This window comes from Lonchura striata, chromosome 5, assembly GCF_050655825.1.
Source record: "Lonchura striata isolate lonStrDom1 chromosome 5, ASM5065582v1, whole genome shotgun sequence".
Lineage (NCBI taxonomy): Eukaryota > Metazoa > Chordata > Aves > Passeriformes > Estrildidae > Lonchura > Lonchura striata.
In genome coordinates this window covers 10,705,952-10,721,989 of record NC_140707.1, presented here as the reverse complement: position 1 = coordinate 10,721,989, position 16,038 = coordinate 10,705,952, and the positions used below count along the sequence as shown (strand labels likewise).

General features: G+C 39.5%; 1 protein-coding gene across 5 annotated transcripts in view; it reads left to right on the top strand.

The window, feature by feature from the left end:
• Window positions 1-16,038, top strand: part of CSTF3 (cleavage stimulation factor subunit 3) — a 48,554-nt gene that overhangs the window by 19,566 nt on the left and 12,950 nt on the right. For all 5 annotated transcript variants that reach the window (XM_085579650.1, XM_077784392.2, XM_085579649.1 and 2 more), the window contains 5 exons: window positions 13,090-13,122; window positions 13,497-13,594; window positions 14,952-15,018; window positions 15,115-15,149; window positions 15,258-15,384. In XM_085579650.1, the coding sequence (XP_085435776.1) occupies window positions 13,515-13,594; window positions 14,952-15,018; window positions 15,115-15,149; window positions 15,258-15,384 (309 nt within the window). In that variant the 5' untranslated portion in view covers window positions 13,090-13,122; window positions 13,497-13,514. The remainder of the gene's footprint in view (window positions 1-13,089; window positions 13,123-13,496; window positions 13,595-14,951; window positions 15,019-15,114; window positions 15,150-15,257; window positions 15,385-16,038) is intronic.

Genomic DNA, 16,038 nt, shown 5'->3' with positions numbered 1-16,038 from the left:
TTCTGTCACTAAGCAGATGGAGGTAAGTTTCTTGCTAGTAGTCTTTAGTTGTTAAAAAAATTACTGTTGCATTAGCTATTTACAAAAGAAAAGAGACATATTTATTTGTCATTTTACTGATGCCTCCAAAGTTTGGGTTTACCCCTAGAAAAATCATGATTAAGGTCAGCTGTGGGTTTTTTTAATTTGCCAGTGAGAAAAGTACTGATGTTTTCAAATAATTAAGTTTGGTAATTCTGGTTGATTGATCTTCCGTCTGAGTCAGATGAAGACCCTGCACTTGAGGAGGTGTCCTTAGACTTCTAGCAGTCTGTCATTTCTGCACAAGCTTCACAGTCCAACATTTTTCACTGCTCTTGGAGTTTACCTTTGTGCCTGTAATGCACAGAAATGTTGAGCACCTGCTGAGTTGCTGCAGCTGCTTGAACCCTCTGGTGGTAGCTGCGTTTGCCTCCCAGGCTGGCAGAGTTGCTCTAAATCTAGAAAATGCTGGTTTTCACCCATGAGCAGAGATTTCTGCTGCAGTCAGTACTGGAAGTCAGTTCTCAGGTGCTGGCTGACTCCATCCATCACAGAGGTTTTGTGGTGATGCTTCACTGTGTTGCTGAGCCTTCAGAGTGGGTTTTTTAAGGCTGTTACATCACCATGATGGCACACACCCAAACCGAGCTGAGCTTCTTTGCCAAGCACCATTCTTGTCCAAAGCTGGCTTCAAGTTTGCACCTGGGGAGATCCACATCTTTCCTTGAGAATTTTGGCTGCTTTGCTGGGAGCTGCACCTTCTCAATTTAGAGGGCTTACTTTATGTTTTGGTAGCAGGTCTCTGTTTTGTACTTAGCAGAATTTTTTCTGCCAACGCTGGAGGTTGTCAGTTAAGCTGCTCTGTTAGTTATGTGTCACTTTTACAGAGTGCTTTGGTATTGATGTGTCCTTGATGTTTTTATATCAAGCCTGCTCTTGGCATCCTAGCTTAAAGCAGCAAAATAGAAGAAGAAGGAGCTATCTTGGGATTTCTGAGTTCCCTCATGTGCTTCTATGCAAATTAAATTAGCTGGGAGCCTACATACCATTTTTAACACGATAATTTTCTTTTTGCAGGCATTTGCAGCATTCTGTAACGCAAGTGCTGTCTGAATGTATTCTGTATTTACATAACAATGCACCTAGCCTAGGAGTCAAAGTCAAGTCCTGAATCAAATAATTGCCTGCTGCTCATCTGCTGAAGAGGCTCTTTTCTGTAGAAAGTTTTAGAACTTTACCATGGGCTTCTGAATGATCAATTGTAGCAGAAAAGCCCCAAAATGCTTGGTTAGAGGGATGGGGGAGAGAAGTATCAAACTGAACAGATGTTCTGCTCTCTCAAAACAGCAGTTCCCTACTATGTGTCTCATTTTGCATGGCCAGCATTTGGTGGTGGAGGGGTGCAGAAGAAAACACACTTTTCCCTGTGAAAAGCAACAAATAAATGAGATTATTAATACCAAACAGGGCTTTCGTGTAAAGAAGCTGTAATTGTTCTGAGTGTTCTCTAGCATGGGGGCAGAACTGGCAGCAGTATTTGTTTGTTGTGTACAGGTGTCTGTAAAAGTAGCACATTTCTGGTCAGTAAGTGTTCTTTCTAGCATATGGGTTAAGGCTGACCTTTTGTCAAGGCAGGGGGTTTACCTGTGCCAGTTTCTCTTCATTAGTCCAAAATCAGAATCTTAAATATGTGACTAACTCCTGGTATTTCTTCTCAATATGCTGAGAGAGGGATAGATGGGAGGAAACTGGGAGGTCAGTGGTTTTCCATCTCTCTCTTGTTCAGGCTACAAGGGATGTGAGTTTCTGTACTGCTTTTATCATGGGCTTCTTCATTTCATCTTCCTCCTAAGAGGTGAAATAAGCTGCAAATGCACCTACCTAGGCTGCATGGGAAATGCATGTTAGCACAACTGTTATATGGAAATCTGACATCAGAGCAGCTCTTCTCTCTGCTAACCCAACACCAGTGAATTTCAGATGGGAACAACATAATGAATTGTCTTTACAAGTATTTTGTCTTAGAAGTGTGGCTGACTTAAATGGGTTTTCATTCTATAGTTCTGACACCACACAGTGTATAGAAAAAAGCTCACAAGCAAACAGGAACCTCACATAAAGTGTCAGTCATTTTGGGTTGACCTGTAAAATGAAAAGACTTCAGTGTAGAGGTAACCCCTCTCACTTTTCAGTGGCAGTGTCACCTACATTTCATTTCTAAAGTGTGGAAATGTGTGATCTGTGGTTTTATTTTCCAACTTCAGTGCATCTCTTCCTAGCCAATTATTCAAGTGTAAATTCACTTATTATCTAAGTACTAACATCAACTCGTAGATTTAAAAGTAGCTGTACAAATATTTTTGTCTTGATCCTGTTTTTTGAATAAATTCCCATGTATGGAAGTTGAGCAGGATTAGCTTTAATGTCTGAGGGCATGAAGCTGAAATTTAGGGAAAGAGAAGAGGAATTCACTTTTAAAGCTACTTGTACAGTGTTTAAGGGGAAAAGCAGTATAGCATTTAAATATTCTAGAAACTTGAGGGGTTTGTAATACAAGCAGTCTCATTAGCTAGGATAGTAATTACACTCAAATTGAACTATTCTGGAAAGAGGATCCAGAGTAGTTATGCAGAGCTTATCCATGGAAAGTTTTTGGATCAAGTTTTTACCAAAAGGATTTGCATTCTTCATGCGGATTCAGATTAGGTTGTTGGTGATCAGTTTGATACTTCTCTCCCCTATCCCTCTAACCAAGCATTTTGGGGCTTTTCTGCTACAACTGATCATTCAGAAGCCCATGGTAAAGTGTTCTAAAACTTTCTACAGAAAAGAGCCTCTTCAGCAGATGAACAGCAGGCAGTTATTTGATTCAGGACTTGACTTTGACTCCTAGGCTAGGTAGCTAGATACTGAGAGGACCCTGCAGTAAAACTCCTATCTTGAAGGAAACTGTTTTACCACTGAATGCTGTTTTTATAGTGAATTCTGATTTCTCTTCATAGCCAAAAGACAGAAATCTGGGTGTTTAATTCTGTAATGGACTCCTCAGATAGAGTCTTTCCTTTTCCAATATTCAATATTATAGATGATATTTCCCAGTAGTTATGATTAAGAATGTGCATTTTCAAAAAGGATGGGGAATTTCCCTGATTTCTGACAGACATGTAAAAGATTTTTGATGAGGGCAGTTGCCTATATTAGAAAAATAACTTCTCTGAACTTAAGCAGGAATACTTCATTCATGTAAACCAAAAGCAGCTCAGTCATCATCTGAGGCAGATTATTATTCTAGTTAGTAAATGATTTGCATAATCCTGTTTCTTAATGATTTCATAGGAAATCCATGGCAAAGCCAGGAACCAAATCCCTTCCTTTAAAGATCCATAGCACTGCAGTTGAAGTGTGCTTGGTTTGGGTTTAGTGGGTTACCTTTGCTAGGGTTTATTTTGTAATGCAGGGTACAATAAACAGCATCTTGTCAGCTGCAAATCGATGCTGTGCTGTAGTTGCAGAGAATTACTTGTGCCTGAGCATTATTCTGAATTATTAACTTTGAGATTTCTGATTTATGGTTTCCTGTGATGAGACAGTGGCTTGTGTGGTCATACATGAGAGCCCTTAGGCACAGTCTAATAGTTTTGAGAACCATTCTCTGGGCCATTTCTGCTACAAATTATTGGAAAATTGTTCTTTATTTTCTAAGAACAGAGGCAAAATATTAAGAGCAATTTGTTCTCTGCTAATAGGCCAAGCTGGTCTTGTGCTAATAGTACAAGAGTAAGAAGATTATGCTGTAAGAATTACATTTTCAAGTACTATTTTTTACTCTTTGAATAATCTGTATTCATTTTCTTTATGAGAATTGCTTATTTGGCAGGCTTTACTGGGGAGAGTCTTTATGAGTTCCATGATAGAAAATGGGAGCCACGAATGCATGGCCACTGAATGAATTTGAGCACTCAAAAGGGCAGCAGTTCTTTCTGGTCTTAAGATATCTTCATTTGGGCTATCAGCCCAAGTCCTGGCCCACAACTAAGTCCCTGTGGAGGCTGCCTTACAGATATGTAGCTTTTATAAAATTTTATTTTTAGGATCTCTTTAGGAAGTAAGAACTCTTTGAAATTGTAAATTCCTTAAGTGTACTTTTAACATATGCTTGGTGAATGAACAGAGATTTCTTCCATAAAAATTATTATTATTCCATAGCCATATTTTACTAAAATAAATTCTCTGAAATACTGTAATTGACAGTTTGTGAAAAATATGCTTATCAAACTTACTCTTTTCTGCCTTTTTATGCAAATCCTTTTCATCTGAAAAGAATGGGTCAAAACTGTAGGCGTGGGATGAGTATAGTGAGAAATTATAAAACTATAAACCTAATGGGGAACTCAGTGCCCCCTAAAACACCCCATTTTCCCCAGCTATAGCCTCAGATGACATAGTCAACTGCTACTTTCTTAAAGAATTTGAGGATAGCAAAATGAAAGCAGAAAAGATTTTTTTAAATAGTTATACATTACTGTAATGGACAGTGATTTCTAATAGACATAAGAAAACACAGTGATGTCAAATTAAGAGTCTTAATAAATGAAATCTTAGGTCACAGCCTTGTAAGGTGTGAGAGGAGCAATTGGCTTTTTCTCCCCTATGTAGTGATGCCTCACATACCCTTTATTCCATGTAATCTGTTGTAGTGGTCTGATCCCTGCCTTGTTTTTAGGTCTTAGTATTGCAAGGAGTTTTCAGCTTGGATTATGGGGTAGAGCTTGTCTGGTGGCACTGGCAGACTGCAGTGGGTCTGTGCTCCTCAGATAATAGGCACTGGTGCCTGTTATCTTATTAAATCAGCTGAAAAAAGCATTAGAGGAGTGCCTGTGTTCAATTCCAATGGCTCTGCTGGGCGACTGTTCTCTTTGGAAAAGTAATTGAAGTAGACAAATGGTGTAATTTGTCTGATTTTACAAATCAGGGATCCCTAGCCCAATGAGCCCTCTTAATGAAGCTTTTTAACTTCAGTGATCTGGCCAACAGCTAAGACTGCAAATCTTTAATTTCTCTCATTGCATTTTGTCATGTTAGAGATTATCTTGTAATCCATGGTGCTAGATGTGCTTTTGAGCCCTGTAATTTGAGAGTTAAATGATAAAAAAATAATTCTAGGAGGAAAATCACTGCTGTAAAGGATCCCAGTAGATCTGGGAATGTTAGCTACCCAAAAACACATCCTAGGACGTCCCACTGCTTCTGTAAAGTACAAAAGACACTGAAAAAGGGATGACCAGCAGAAGTGAACAAAAGCACACAGGAAAAACCCAAATGCCTAAGTTGGGAAGGAAGCAAGTTTGCAGGGCTGTGAATATGGGGTGGTGTTTTCCCCTGTGGCTTAAAGGGAGTGTGAAATTGAAGAGGAAATTACAAGCCACCAGGCATGTTGAAAATTGACTTTTCATTAAAATGAGATTGAAAATCTGGTTGTGAGGTAGAATCTGGCTGGAACGTAGTGGGTGCTTAGCATTTGTAGATTACTTCATACAGCTAATACAATATTCCATTTCATAATGGGCAGATTGCCTAAATAAAAAAATGTAATGGTTTTCCTGAGTTGGAGAACATATTAGAGAGTAGGTAGGAACAGAGCAAGGAAAAAAAGCTGGCAGTGCTTATGTGAGCTGTGCATCTGGGAGCTTCATCAAAGACCAGCCAGTTCAGTAAACTCCCAGGAAAAGAAAACATGGAGCAGTTCTCTTCTTCACCCCCAATTTCAGGCAATTTTTCAATGTCAGAGCTGTAGGGTGGTAAATGGAGAAGTGACACTGTCTGTGTTTTTGTTTTGAAGAGCACAGAGTGTGCTTTTCATTATGACTTAAAAGGGCTGTTTCTGCAGCTTTACTTCCCTCCTAATCTGTGAGAGATGTTTGCAGTACTGGGGCTCAGTCAGGAGGAGTATCAGTGCAAATAATAACAGGTGGGCTTAGTGTTCCAACATAACTGCAGATGGAAGGGGGGAGGCATGTTTTTCTAATGAAAGTGTGCTCTGAGAAGAAAGTAAAACTCCAAAATGAGAAGACATAACATCTACAAGATGCTGTAGATAGGAAGAAAGAGAAAAGACCCATGAGAAATTGCTTCTTTTTTATAGTCAAAACCAAAAGAGATGTATTTGATGTCTGAAATAAACAAAGTAGGGAGTGAATCAGTGATTGCAATTCAGAATCATTCTCCAATCAGAAAAATCACTGAAGAGTTTTGTCACCACTGTTTGTGCATTTTAAGGCAGCCTATAAATAAATATTTCTCTGTACAACCTCTGTCTAGTCTCTTGAGAGTGATGATTGAAAATTGTGCATTCTTTTCAAAATATTAACATGAAGGAAGGCCCTCCCTGCAGGACCAAGAGGCCAGCATTTTTGTAAGGGGGTAGAGGTAGATGCTACTCCTGCAGATTTGTCTCTTTGTGAAAATTAATCAAATTGCACTAAGGTGCAAACCAAAGCACATTTGCTAGTTTTAGTAGCTCTGTCTCCGAGCTCTTACTTGTTAGTGAAGCATTTGCTCTTTTCACTAGAGTAGGTATTTAGGAATCAGATGGGGTAGGTAGTCCTTTTATATTCCAAACTTTATTAGTAGTAGCAAAGTTTATTTACTGCAGTGCACTAATCCTTCATCACTTCTGGATCAATGTTTACTGTCAGTAACAAAGAGGTTGTCTGTATTCTCAGGCCTTGTATTACTGCACTTCTGGAATGCAGTTTGCTCATACCTAAGCATTTTCTAGTCAAGTATTTGTATGGATTGATTCCTTTGCTGATGCATCAGAAAATTAAAGATACGGTGTCTTTCAGTCTAATAGATTAAACAGAGACTTCTTCCACTTGCAGATTTTTTTAATTGGTAATTTTTTGTTTACATAGTTTTTCTAATTAAGAATGACTCAACACTGTTTAACTAGGGAATTTCACTCTGTCTGCAGAGGGACATTTCACAAGTTCTTCTTTTTGCACCCTTTCCCAAAGCCTTCTGCTCTGAGCTGTTCTCTCACCACCCTCAGGCCCCTTGGGTTCCTTTCTTTCCCAGACTTCCAGATAAATTTAATTTTATGTTTGCAGTTTCAGAAATGGCCTTTTCAAGTCTTCAGTCCAATTTTTGCAGTTAGTCAGTGAGGGAGATGTTCAGGCAGAGATTCTTCATGCTGCAGCCTCTGAGAGGAGAGATGTTGGTCGAGTGTGTTAACTTGATATGCTGTGGTTAATGGTTTCTGAAGGCTGTTTCAGGTTCTGTTAAAGGCTTGGGTGATGAAGCTGTAATGAGAATTTTCAAGAAGTTAAGAGAGTGAGGAGCAGTCTTGCCTCTTATTGCCCATTCATTCAGTGGCTCTGTCTCTGCCACTGCCCTGTCCCTATTTCCTGCTGCCACTTAGCTCCTTATGAAAATTGCTGTCCTTTATTTCCTAATTATCATTTTTCCTGTAGACATGACCAGTTTTTTCTGTTGAAAATGGTCATGTGGCTCAGAATTTTGCTATTAAAAGTCATCTTTCTCACTATCTGTTCAGTAAGTGCCTGTTCAACTATTTTTGAGTGCAGGATATCAACTGGTAATAGGATGTACAGAACTGCAGCTTTGCTTCATTAGCAGAACCAATATTCTCAGTTACTGTAAAGTTTTTTATTCTTAAATACTGTGAGCAAATTGAAAGTGTACCTAACTATTAATATAGTGTATGTGACACCTCCAGGACTGGGGGGGATCAGGAAGCTGGTGGAACATTGGGACAGGCTTCCCAGGGAGGTGATCCTGCTAGGGTTTAAGTGTCATTTGGACATGTAAATTACATTTAAGTGTAATTTAGCCCTTAAGAACATCCTTGAGCCTCTTGTCAGCCCTGAAATGGGGCTGCGTGATCAGGGTAGGTTCCTTCACACTGAAACATTCTTTTCTTAGGTTTCTTCAGAAGCAGATTGCAAAATAGTGGGAGTTTTCCCCCTCTACATTACATCTGGGGTTCTTTTGGCAGCTGTGAGTGAATCCTGTTTTTCACATGATGTAGTGGAAACAACATGACTTTTAAATTTTGATGCCATGGTTCTGGAAGCTCTAGACACAATCCTTGTAAATAGTAGTTGGAGGCATTTAATTTAGAATAACTTTTCAAGTCCCATTTTATGGCAGACTTTGAAATTAAAGCATATAACCAGGTGAATGTGAGAAATTACAGTTCTGAATGAAAACGTGTGAAATCTCATCTTGCTGCCTTTTGAGAAAATGGGTTTTCCCATGGTCAGTGTACTCTATCTCTTCTTTGCAGGCTTTACTAATGGCAAGATAAAAGCTGTATTTTCACAGGGAGTAGTAAAACTCTGAATGAAGACAGCAGAAGTACCTAATAATTCAAACCTTACCTGGTACAAATTATAGCAAAACAATATATTACAGAAATTGCATCTGCAGTCACACACTGATGTTTTTCAAGAAAGGATTTGGAATATCTGGCACAAATGAAATGCAGGCTTTGTTCAGCATACATAAAATAAGTTTTGCATCCAGTTATTTAGACAGTGATAGTCCAGCCTCCTTGGGTTAATGGCCACGGGGAAGTGCAGTGCTAGCCCTGCCTTTTGTCTGCCTTTCACGTGCCTGGGGTTGCTGTTTGCAAAGGCCATTGCTGTTCCCTGAGCTGTAGGACAAGGATTTTGTCACGTTAAGTGCTCACTCACACAATTAGTCACTGACTGGGAGCCTCAGCAAACAGCAAAAGGCTGAATGTGCTGGAGCTAGAGCAGAGAATTAGCATCTCCATCCTTTCAAATGCCACTCCTTTGAGGTAATCTGAGCAGTTTGAATTGCTGTGGTGCCTAGCCTGTACTTTGGAGACAGAAATGTGAATGTATTTTGTTACACCCACAGTTCTGTACTGCTAGACACCCAAATTGCACCCCCCCCTCCCCCCCCCCCCCCCCCGCTCTGCTTGATTATTTCACCCTAACAATCAAGATGGAAAAAAAAAAAAAAAAAAGGCAAATGGTCAAGACAAATGGATTGAGTGGTGGTAAATTTTGTGTAGACTGATCTTATTTTTTAAATGTTAATTTTATTTATCTAATACCCAGTTGTGTAACTGTCAATGAATATAGATATTTCACAATGTGTTCCCTTCAGTAAACAATTAGTTACCTTCAGTTAACAAAAGCAATATTTCCAAGTACATATATTTAGACTCTGGTTGTAAAAAAAAAAACCCAAATAGTAAGGATGTTGCATATATTTTAGTTTTTGTAACAAAACCAGATTTTAGGAAAATTCTCAAAAAGGTGACACCCACGTAGCTGTGGTGTTTCTTTCTCTCCCACTTTGTCCCACATCAGCTGTTGCAGTCTCAGGGCTGCAGAGTGTTTCTCTTCAGGTCCAGAGAAACTTGAAAAAACCTTGGAGTGTAGTGCAAGAGCAAGAGGATCTACCTCACCAAGGGGAGAGCTGCAGGGAGTGAGTAAGGAAACGTCAGATCTTCTGCTGGAGAAAATCTTTTTTTCCCCTGGAAAATAACAACTGATAGAAGGAAGATGGAGTTGGGCTATAGAAATAAATCAAACCATGCTCATCTTTAATTATCACATACTAACTATGCTTCCTTAGGAGCTTGGTGGAAAGCTGAAGAAGTTAAACAGGGATGCTTTTTAGGCTTGTGTTGCATGTTGCCAGACAATTAGAACTAGTATTAAGTCTCCAGATTAGTAAAATCACTTGCCTTACATAATCATAAATGATTCATGTGGCTTGTAAAAGTCTATTTAAAAGGTTGGAGTAATTTATGGATTAAGTTTTGCCCTTCAATGTTTGTGAACCTCGTTATAGGGAATTATATTGTGTATTCTGGGAAGAAATTTGACTTCTATTATGAATTAATCTTGTACAAAGATGATACAGCAGTGACTTAAATTTCTCATTGGAGCATCAAACCTAAAGTTAATATTCTGGCAAAGCAGGTGGAATTTCTCCTTGTCATGGGCAGAGGAGGGCAGGTTCAGGTGTGTTTTGCTACAGGAATGTCCAAGCATAGCTGGTCAGACTGGGAGGTCTTTGTGTAGTCCTCAAGAATGGAGGGGAGACACTCATTACATTGATTTTATTTTGGAATGAGGATATCCCTCAGCTCATTGAGTAGGAGATGGATTTGTGGTGAAGCCACTCCTTTGTGTCAGCTTGTGAGGGTTACACCTGCCCTGTGAATTAAAGCAGTCAGATTAGGAATCCTGGCAGCCTTAGAAACTGGAGGATAAGCTGCTGTAAATATCTTTATTTATCTTTATAGTTGATTTTATGTTTGTCTTTTAAGGACAAAATTACAGTAGTAATGTCAGTTCTTTGATGCTTTCCCACATCTCATCACTGCCTGTTGCAGTGTCTGTCATAGGAAAACCAAGAAGTGTGTGATGGGCCCTGGGGGCAGCACCTGCCCCTGCCGGGGGTGGTACTGGGCTTTCCCTGAGCCAGGGCTGCCAGGGTGTTTGCTTGGGAATGAACTAAGAAATGCAGATTCCTGCAGCAGAGATGCTTTTCTGGCATAGTTGAGATGGTCACAATACAGAGCAACACACTCCATCTTCAGAAGGCTTGAAACTTGTTTTTATTCTAGCATGGATGCTTTTTATGCATTCTTAAAAAGCTCCCAAATTTACACTTCATTCATTGATCAGGAAAGACAAAGTGCTCATTGGAACAGGCAGTTGTAGGTTTCTCTTATTTATCCTTCTCTCTTTCTTAGTTTCTGTGTCAACGACCTTGGTAGGAAATTCTTTCAGGAGTAAACATGGATCCTCTTCTCAAACTTCTGTCTGACTCACAGAAGTCGCTGTAAAACCTCTTCCTCACTTTTCCATGGAGAGATCCAGAAAGTGTTGGCCAGTACTGCTTTGCTTTTCTTCTTAAACAAATCCTTCTGCTTGCCAGCCTCCTGACTCCACTGGTACCAAGGTTTCTGAATTTTTAGATACCAACCCCCTTGTGTGCATTTAACAAATATGGAATGCTGATGTGAAGTCCAGATGTGGTCAGCAGCTTTTCATATATATGATAATCACATAGCAAATATTTTGCTTTGAGTCATAACCCATGCAAATAAAGAATATACCTCCTTTTCTTAGCAAAGTAGTTTTCTTTTCAAGGTCTTTGGTCCTGGGAAGTGCAAGCAGTCTAATTGATACGTATTCCTTGTGCTCCATCCTTTGATGTTACCTGGTGACATTGCTGCCAGGAGCTACTAAACTTGCTGACACTGTTTTACCTGGCTGCACCTGGGAGGCAAACTCATTTTCTGCCCTGTCTGCTTACAGCTTTTCCTTCTGAGCTCTTAAAAATTATTTTTCATCTTGTTACTGAATAATTAGAGGGTGATGCCTTTTGTCAGTGGCAGAGCCATGAATTAATTATTTAATTTTCACAAACGAATTTATACTATCTCCTTTCTCACTCTGTTTAAAGAAGAAAATTAATCTTGCATATCTTGTTGAAGGTTTTACTTAAATTAACTACAAGGGAAAGAAGGTGCAGGCAGCTGTCCTGCATGCTAAGGCATAGAAACCAAGATTCATTTGTTCTTTTTCACTCAGCCAAGGATAGCAGGAGATTTCAGGGAGTGGGAGAAGAAGGATGAAGTAAAAATGTCATCCTGTTAAAGAAGGATGAAGTAAAAGTGTCTTTTTTTTTTTTTTTTTTTTTTTTTTTTTTTTGACTCTGCAAGACATAACAAGGTTTAATTTACCTTCCTGCCATCCTGGATTGTGTGGAATCCTTTCAGCCTGGGTGGGATACCACTCCAGTTCAAGTGTGGTACAGACACAAGGGTCCAGCCTTCCTTGTGTGCCAATAAAGTTTTTTTTCCAATAGTATTTCAGTTCTTTTATTTTTAACTGATCTTTTTCAGGAGATGGAGAGATGGGGATGGCTCCTTTGAGCCTCTCAGGCCCGGGTGTTGCAGAAGTAGAGATGCTCAGGGAACAGGAGGCAGGGTGTTCTTATTTAAGATCTCCTGCAGTCCCAGTCTCCTGATGCTTCCATTAAAAATTCTGCTGTGCTCTAGAGTGGGAATGATATAAACTGAAATCATTAATCCCTGGTGCAGAGGGTGCTGTTTGCTGCCTACACCTCAGGAAGATGGGAGAGGTGCTTGTGTTTCACACCGCAGTAAAGGCTGGGAATGCTCTAAGTGAACAAAGAACAGTGAGATTTAAAAGGGGAGTTGGATGCTTTACAAAAATGCAACACAACGTAGCAGATCTTTATTTCATTAAAGGCACTTTATTTCAAGGTGTCTGTTAAGGGTATTGTTGATTCTCCTTGTGTCATCAGGATGTAGCTGTAGAGATTGCCTAGCCTGCTACCATAGCTGGAGCTAACAAATCCATGCAGGATGCCACTCTGCCCTCCTCATCAGTCTTTCCTTTGTCCTGTCTGAAAAGCAGCCTGTTAGCTGGGGGCTGAATTTCACCCCCTGCCCTTGTGGGGTGTGTCTGAATGAATGAAAGTGCTGCTGGGTGTGAGTCCCTCCTCCAGGGAGCACCAGGGCTGGGGCAGCTGTGGAAAAACAGGTTCTCCATGGGTATTATTCCTTTATTCAGCATCAGCAGATTGGAGCAAAGTGCAATTTGAGAAATGAATGCTCAAGTATAATACATTTATTAGCCTAGTAGTTTTGTAAATACAGTATTTTACCCTTTGTTTACTAAATCTTAGTCTAGAAGCTCTGGTACCTAAATCTATATCTGCACTGAATGCATCAGGTTCCTTGAAATAAAAAGTTAAGTCTGGATGTTCAAACCACAAAGCAAATTTTCTGGTACCTACATTTTGGAATTGAAGAATTAAAAATAAAAATAAAAAAGCTGCTAATTTTGCAGCAAAGTACATGACTTTTGTATGTTTAATTATATTTTTGGAACATTACGTGGTGTTTTGGTGTAATTAGTTTAGGCAAGGTACAAACTGGAATGCTTAGTACTATATGAAGAATATATTCCTACTACTCTAAAATATTTTCTTAAGTGATTTGTTTTTTTTTCTGCTTCCCTGTAGATTAAAGCAAAAAATTATGACAAAGTGGAAAAGGTGAGTCATATTCATATATGTAATATATCTCTATAGCAAGAACAAGTACCTTGTGATTGGGCTAAATCAGATTGAAAAACGCTGTAGCTGTCCATTGGATATGAAACATGGATAAAAAGTAGCACTAAAGTTGAATTGTTGCTGCCAAGCTCTAATCAGTGAAGTGTGCAGGGGATTTCTCTGCTTAATTCTCTCCAATTCCCTTGCATAGCATGGAGCTGCTTTAAACAAAAGAATGAGTTTAACTTATTCTTTCTTATAAATCTCATTCATAATTAGAAGGGTTGTTTACATTCATTTTGTATAGCTTTAAAAGTAGAAACTTAATTTCTATGTCTGGAATCCTGATCACATCTTCTTGATGTATTAAACAGTTATTTCAGCGCTGCCTTATGAAGGTTTTACACATTGATTTATGGAAATGTTACCTTTCCTATGTACGAGAAACCAAGGGGAAGCTACCTAGTTACAAGTAAGTTCCCAGAGTTGCTCTGAATTATTCTAGTTTTATGGTGGATCTCTTCTTGATTTTTGACCAGGGGACGGGGAGGAATCTGGGTGACAAATCTATCTGGGGATTTTCTCTTGGGGGTTAATATATAATCTGCATTTAGAAAACACTGAAATCTCTCTAATTGAGCTTGCTAGGTAAAATTGGTTCCTTAGTTTGGACTCCTCTAACAGGATGGGATAAGAGCAGTGGAAGAGCTGGTGTATCAATGCCAGTTCCCTGCAGATGGGATTGGTGCTTGAACCAAAAAACTAAAAAACCTGGAAAACATTTCTTCCTCTGTCCTTGCCCTCAGTGTCCTGTTTAGTCTCCACTAAATTTAGCACTGGTTCCAGCTGAGACCAGTAGCAGTAAAGAGTTCAGGAATTGTAGGAAGTTTTGGAATGCATAAAAAAGTTCATAAAATTTAGGGTGTCAGATTTTTGGGGTATATTAATCTTCATCCCTTTTCAGTTATTACATTTTTCTTGTTTATGTTCCTATGGGTTGAGTTTCAAAAAACACCAGTGACTTACAGCATCTATAAACTCTCTTCCCCAGCCCACCATAATTTCTTTGCACTGTAATTGGCAAAATGAGGAATGCATTAACAGAGAAAATAAGCAAGAGGTTTTAATTTATTTTTACACTACGTTTTTGAAACAATTTTAGAAGTGACAGTTTCAGTTTGCCTTTCCTCTGTTTCTCCTGTTAATGTGGTCAAGGAGGCAATAAGTTACTGAAGTGTGTTTGAATAAAGGAAACTGGGAGAAAAGTTGGGGAGAGAAAAAACAGCTTTCACTGAAACTTAGTGAAGTTCTGTAAACATTTTAAATTTGAGGGAAAATACTTGGAAATAAGAAATCATGTGAAGTATTCTGGGCAGTTTCCACACAAGGGAGCTACTCCTAATTGTCCCAGCCTTTTGGGGTTCCTGGAGAATTACAGAAGGGTTTGGGGAACTCTGAGGGGAAAAAATAAGAAACCATGGGTGCATCTGTCAGCTGAGAGGATGTGGAGAGCAGTTGGTTTCTTCTCAACTTCATGTCATATTTGTGGATTTCCAATGCCTTGGGGTGGGCCAGGAACTGTTAAAATGCTGGATTACCACCAGTGGATTTAAATAATTATTGAATAAAACAAACATCTAAAACCCCAACAGAATCTGAATAAGGAATTTGAAGTTATCTGAATACCAATTTTTGCTCTAAGGTGTTGAATGATATTTCTCATTCCTTGATGTTTGGTTAGAAATTGCTGCACAAAAGAATACTCTTAAATAAAGATTTTTTTAAATACTGAACGCTTGCTTTATGGTCTTTGTGGTTCTTTTCCTCAGAGAAAAAATGGCTCAGGCATATGATTTTGCTCTGGATAAGATTGGCATGGAAATCATGTCATACCAGGTATGTTTTCTTAATCAAAACACATTTTATTTCTAACTTTATGACAAGTACAGCTAATCATTGGTTTCACTCTATGTAATATTTTTTCTCACCTAGATCTGGGTGGATTACATCAATTTTTTGAAAGGCGTGTAAGTACCTGAAAATTAACTTTTTTAAAGCTCAGTTAATGCAATGCTGATGTTCCTGCCGGTTGTGACCTGTCATAGCTGACATTGCTCTCTCTCCCCACTGTTTAGAGAAGCAGTAGGATCTTATGCAGAAAACCAGAGGATCACAGCTGTCCGTAGGGTTTACCAGCGTGGTTGTGTCAACCCCATGATAAACATAGAGCAGCTCTGGAGAGATTATAACAAATATGAAGAGGTAACCAATAACTGATTCTTTGTGACATTCAGAAAGAAATAATTATCCTGTAATTCAATATGGTGCCCAAGCTATACCCACTAAACACATGTGTAGAAACGAGATGACCAGCAGTATAAACACATTTTTGTGTGCAGTATGTAGCAACTCCTGTGGCAAAACTCTACAGGTACCCGAGTGATTTTTTGATTTCTTTCAAAGACCCTCCATGAGATACATTTTACTGTCCCATTTCCCAGCTGGAATTGCTGGTTGGTGAGTGAGTGAGTGAGTGAGTGAGTGAGTGAGTGAGTGAGTGAGTGATCCCTGTCCTCAGTGGTGGAGCTGGAGCAGCTCAGCTGGCAGTGAGGACTTGTGTCCCCAAGGAGGCACTCCCCTCCTTTCACTTAGAGTCAAATGGCATTCAGCTGGGATGGTTTGGACTTCCTCCACGGCATTAAGTTACAAGGTCTCAGTGTTTGAAAGTGCTCCTCACCATCTCTCACCTGAAGCCATTCCAGCAGCCCTCCAGGTGAGTCTGCTCCCACACTGCCTTCAGCCAGCACCAGCTCAGCTCACTGCATTTCTGGCCAGTTTGTAGCTGCACCTTCAGAGTGTGTTTTCAAGCACAGCTGGTGACAAACCAGCCCCAGTCAGCAGCAGTGTGACTGCAAA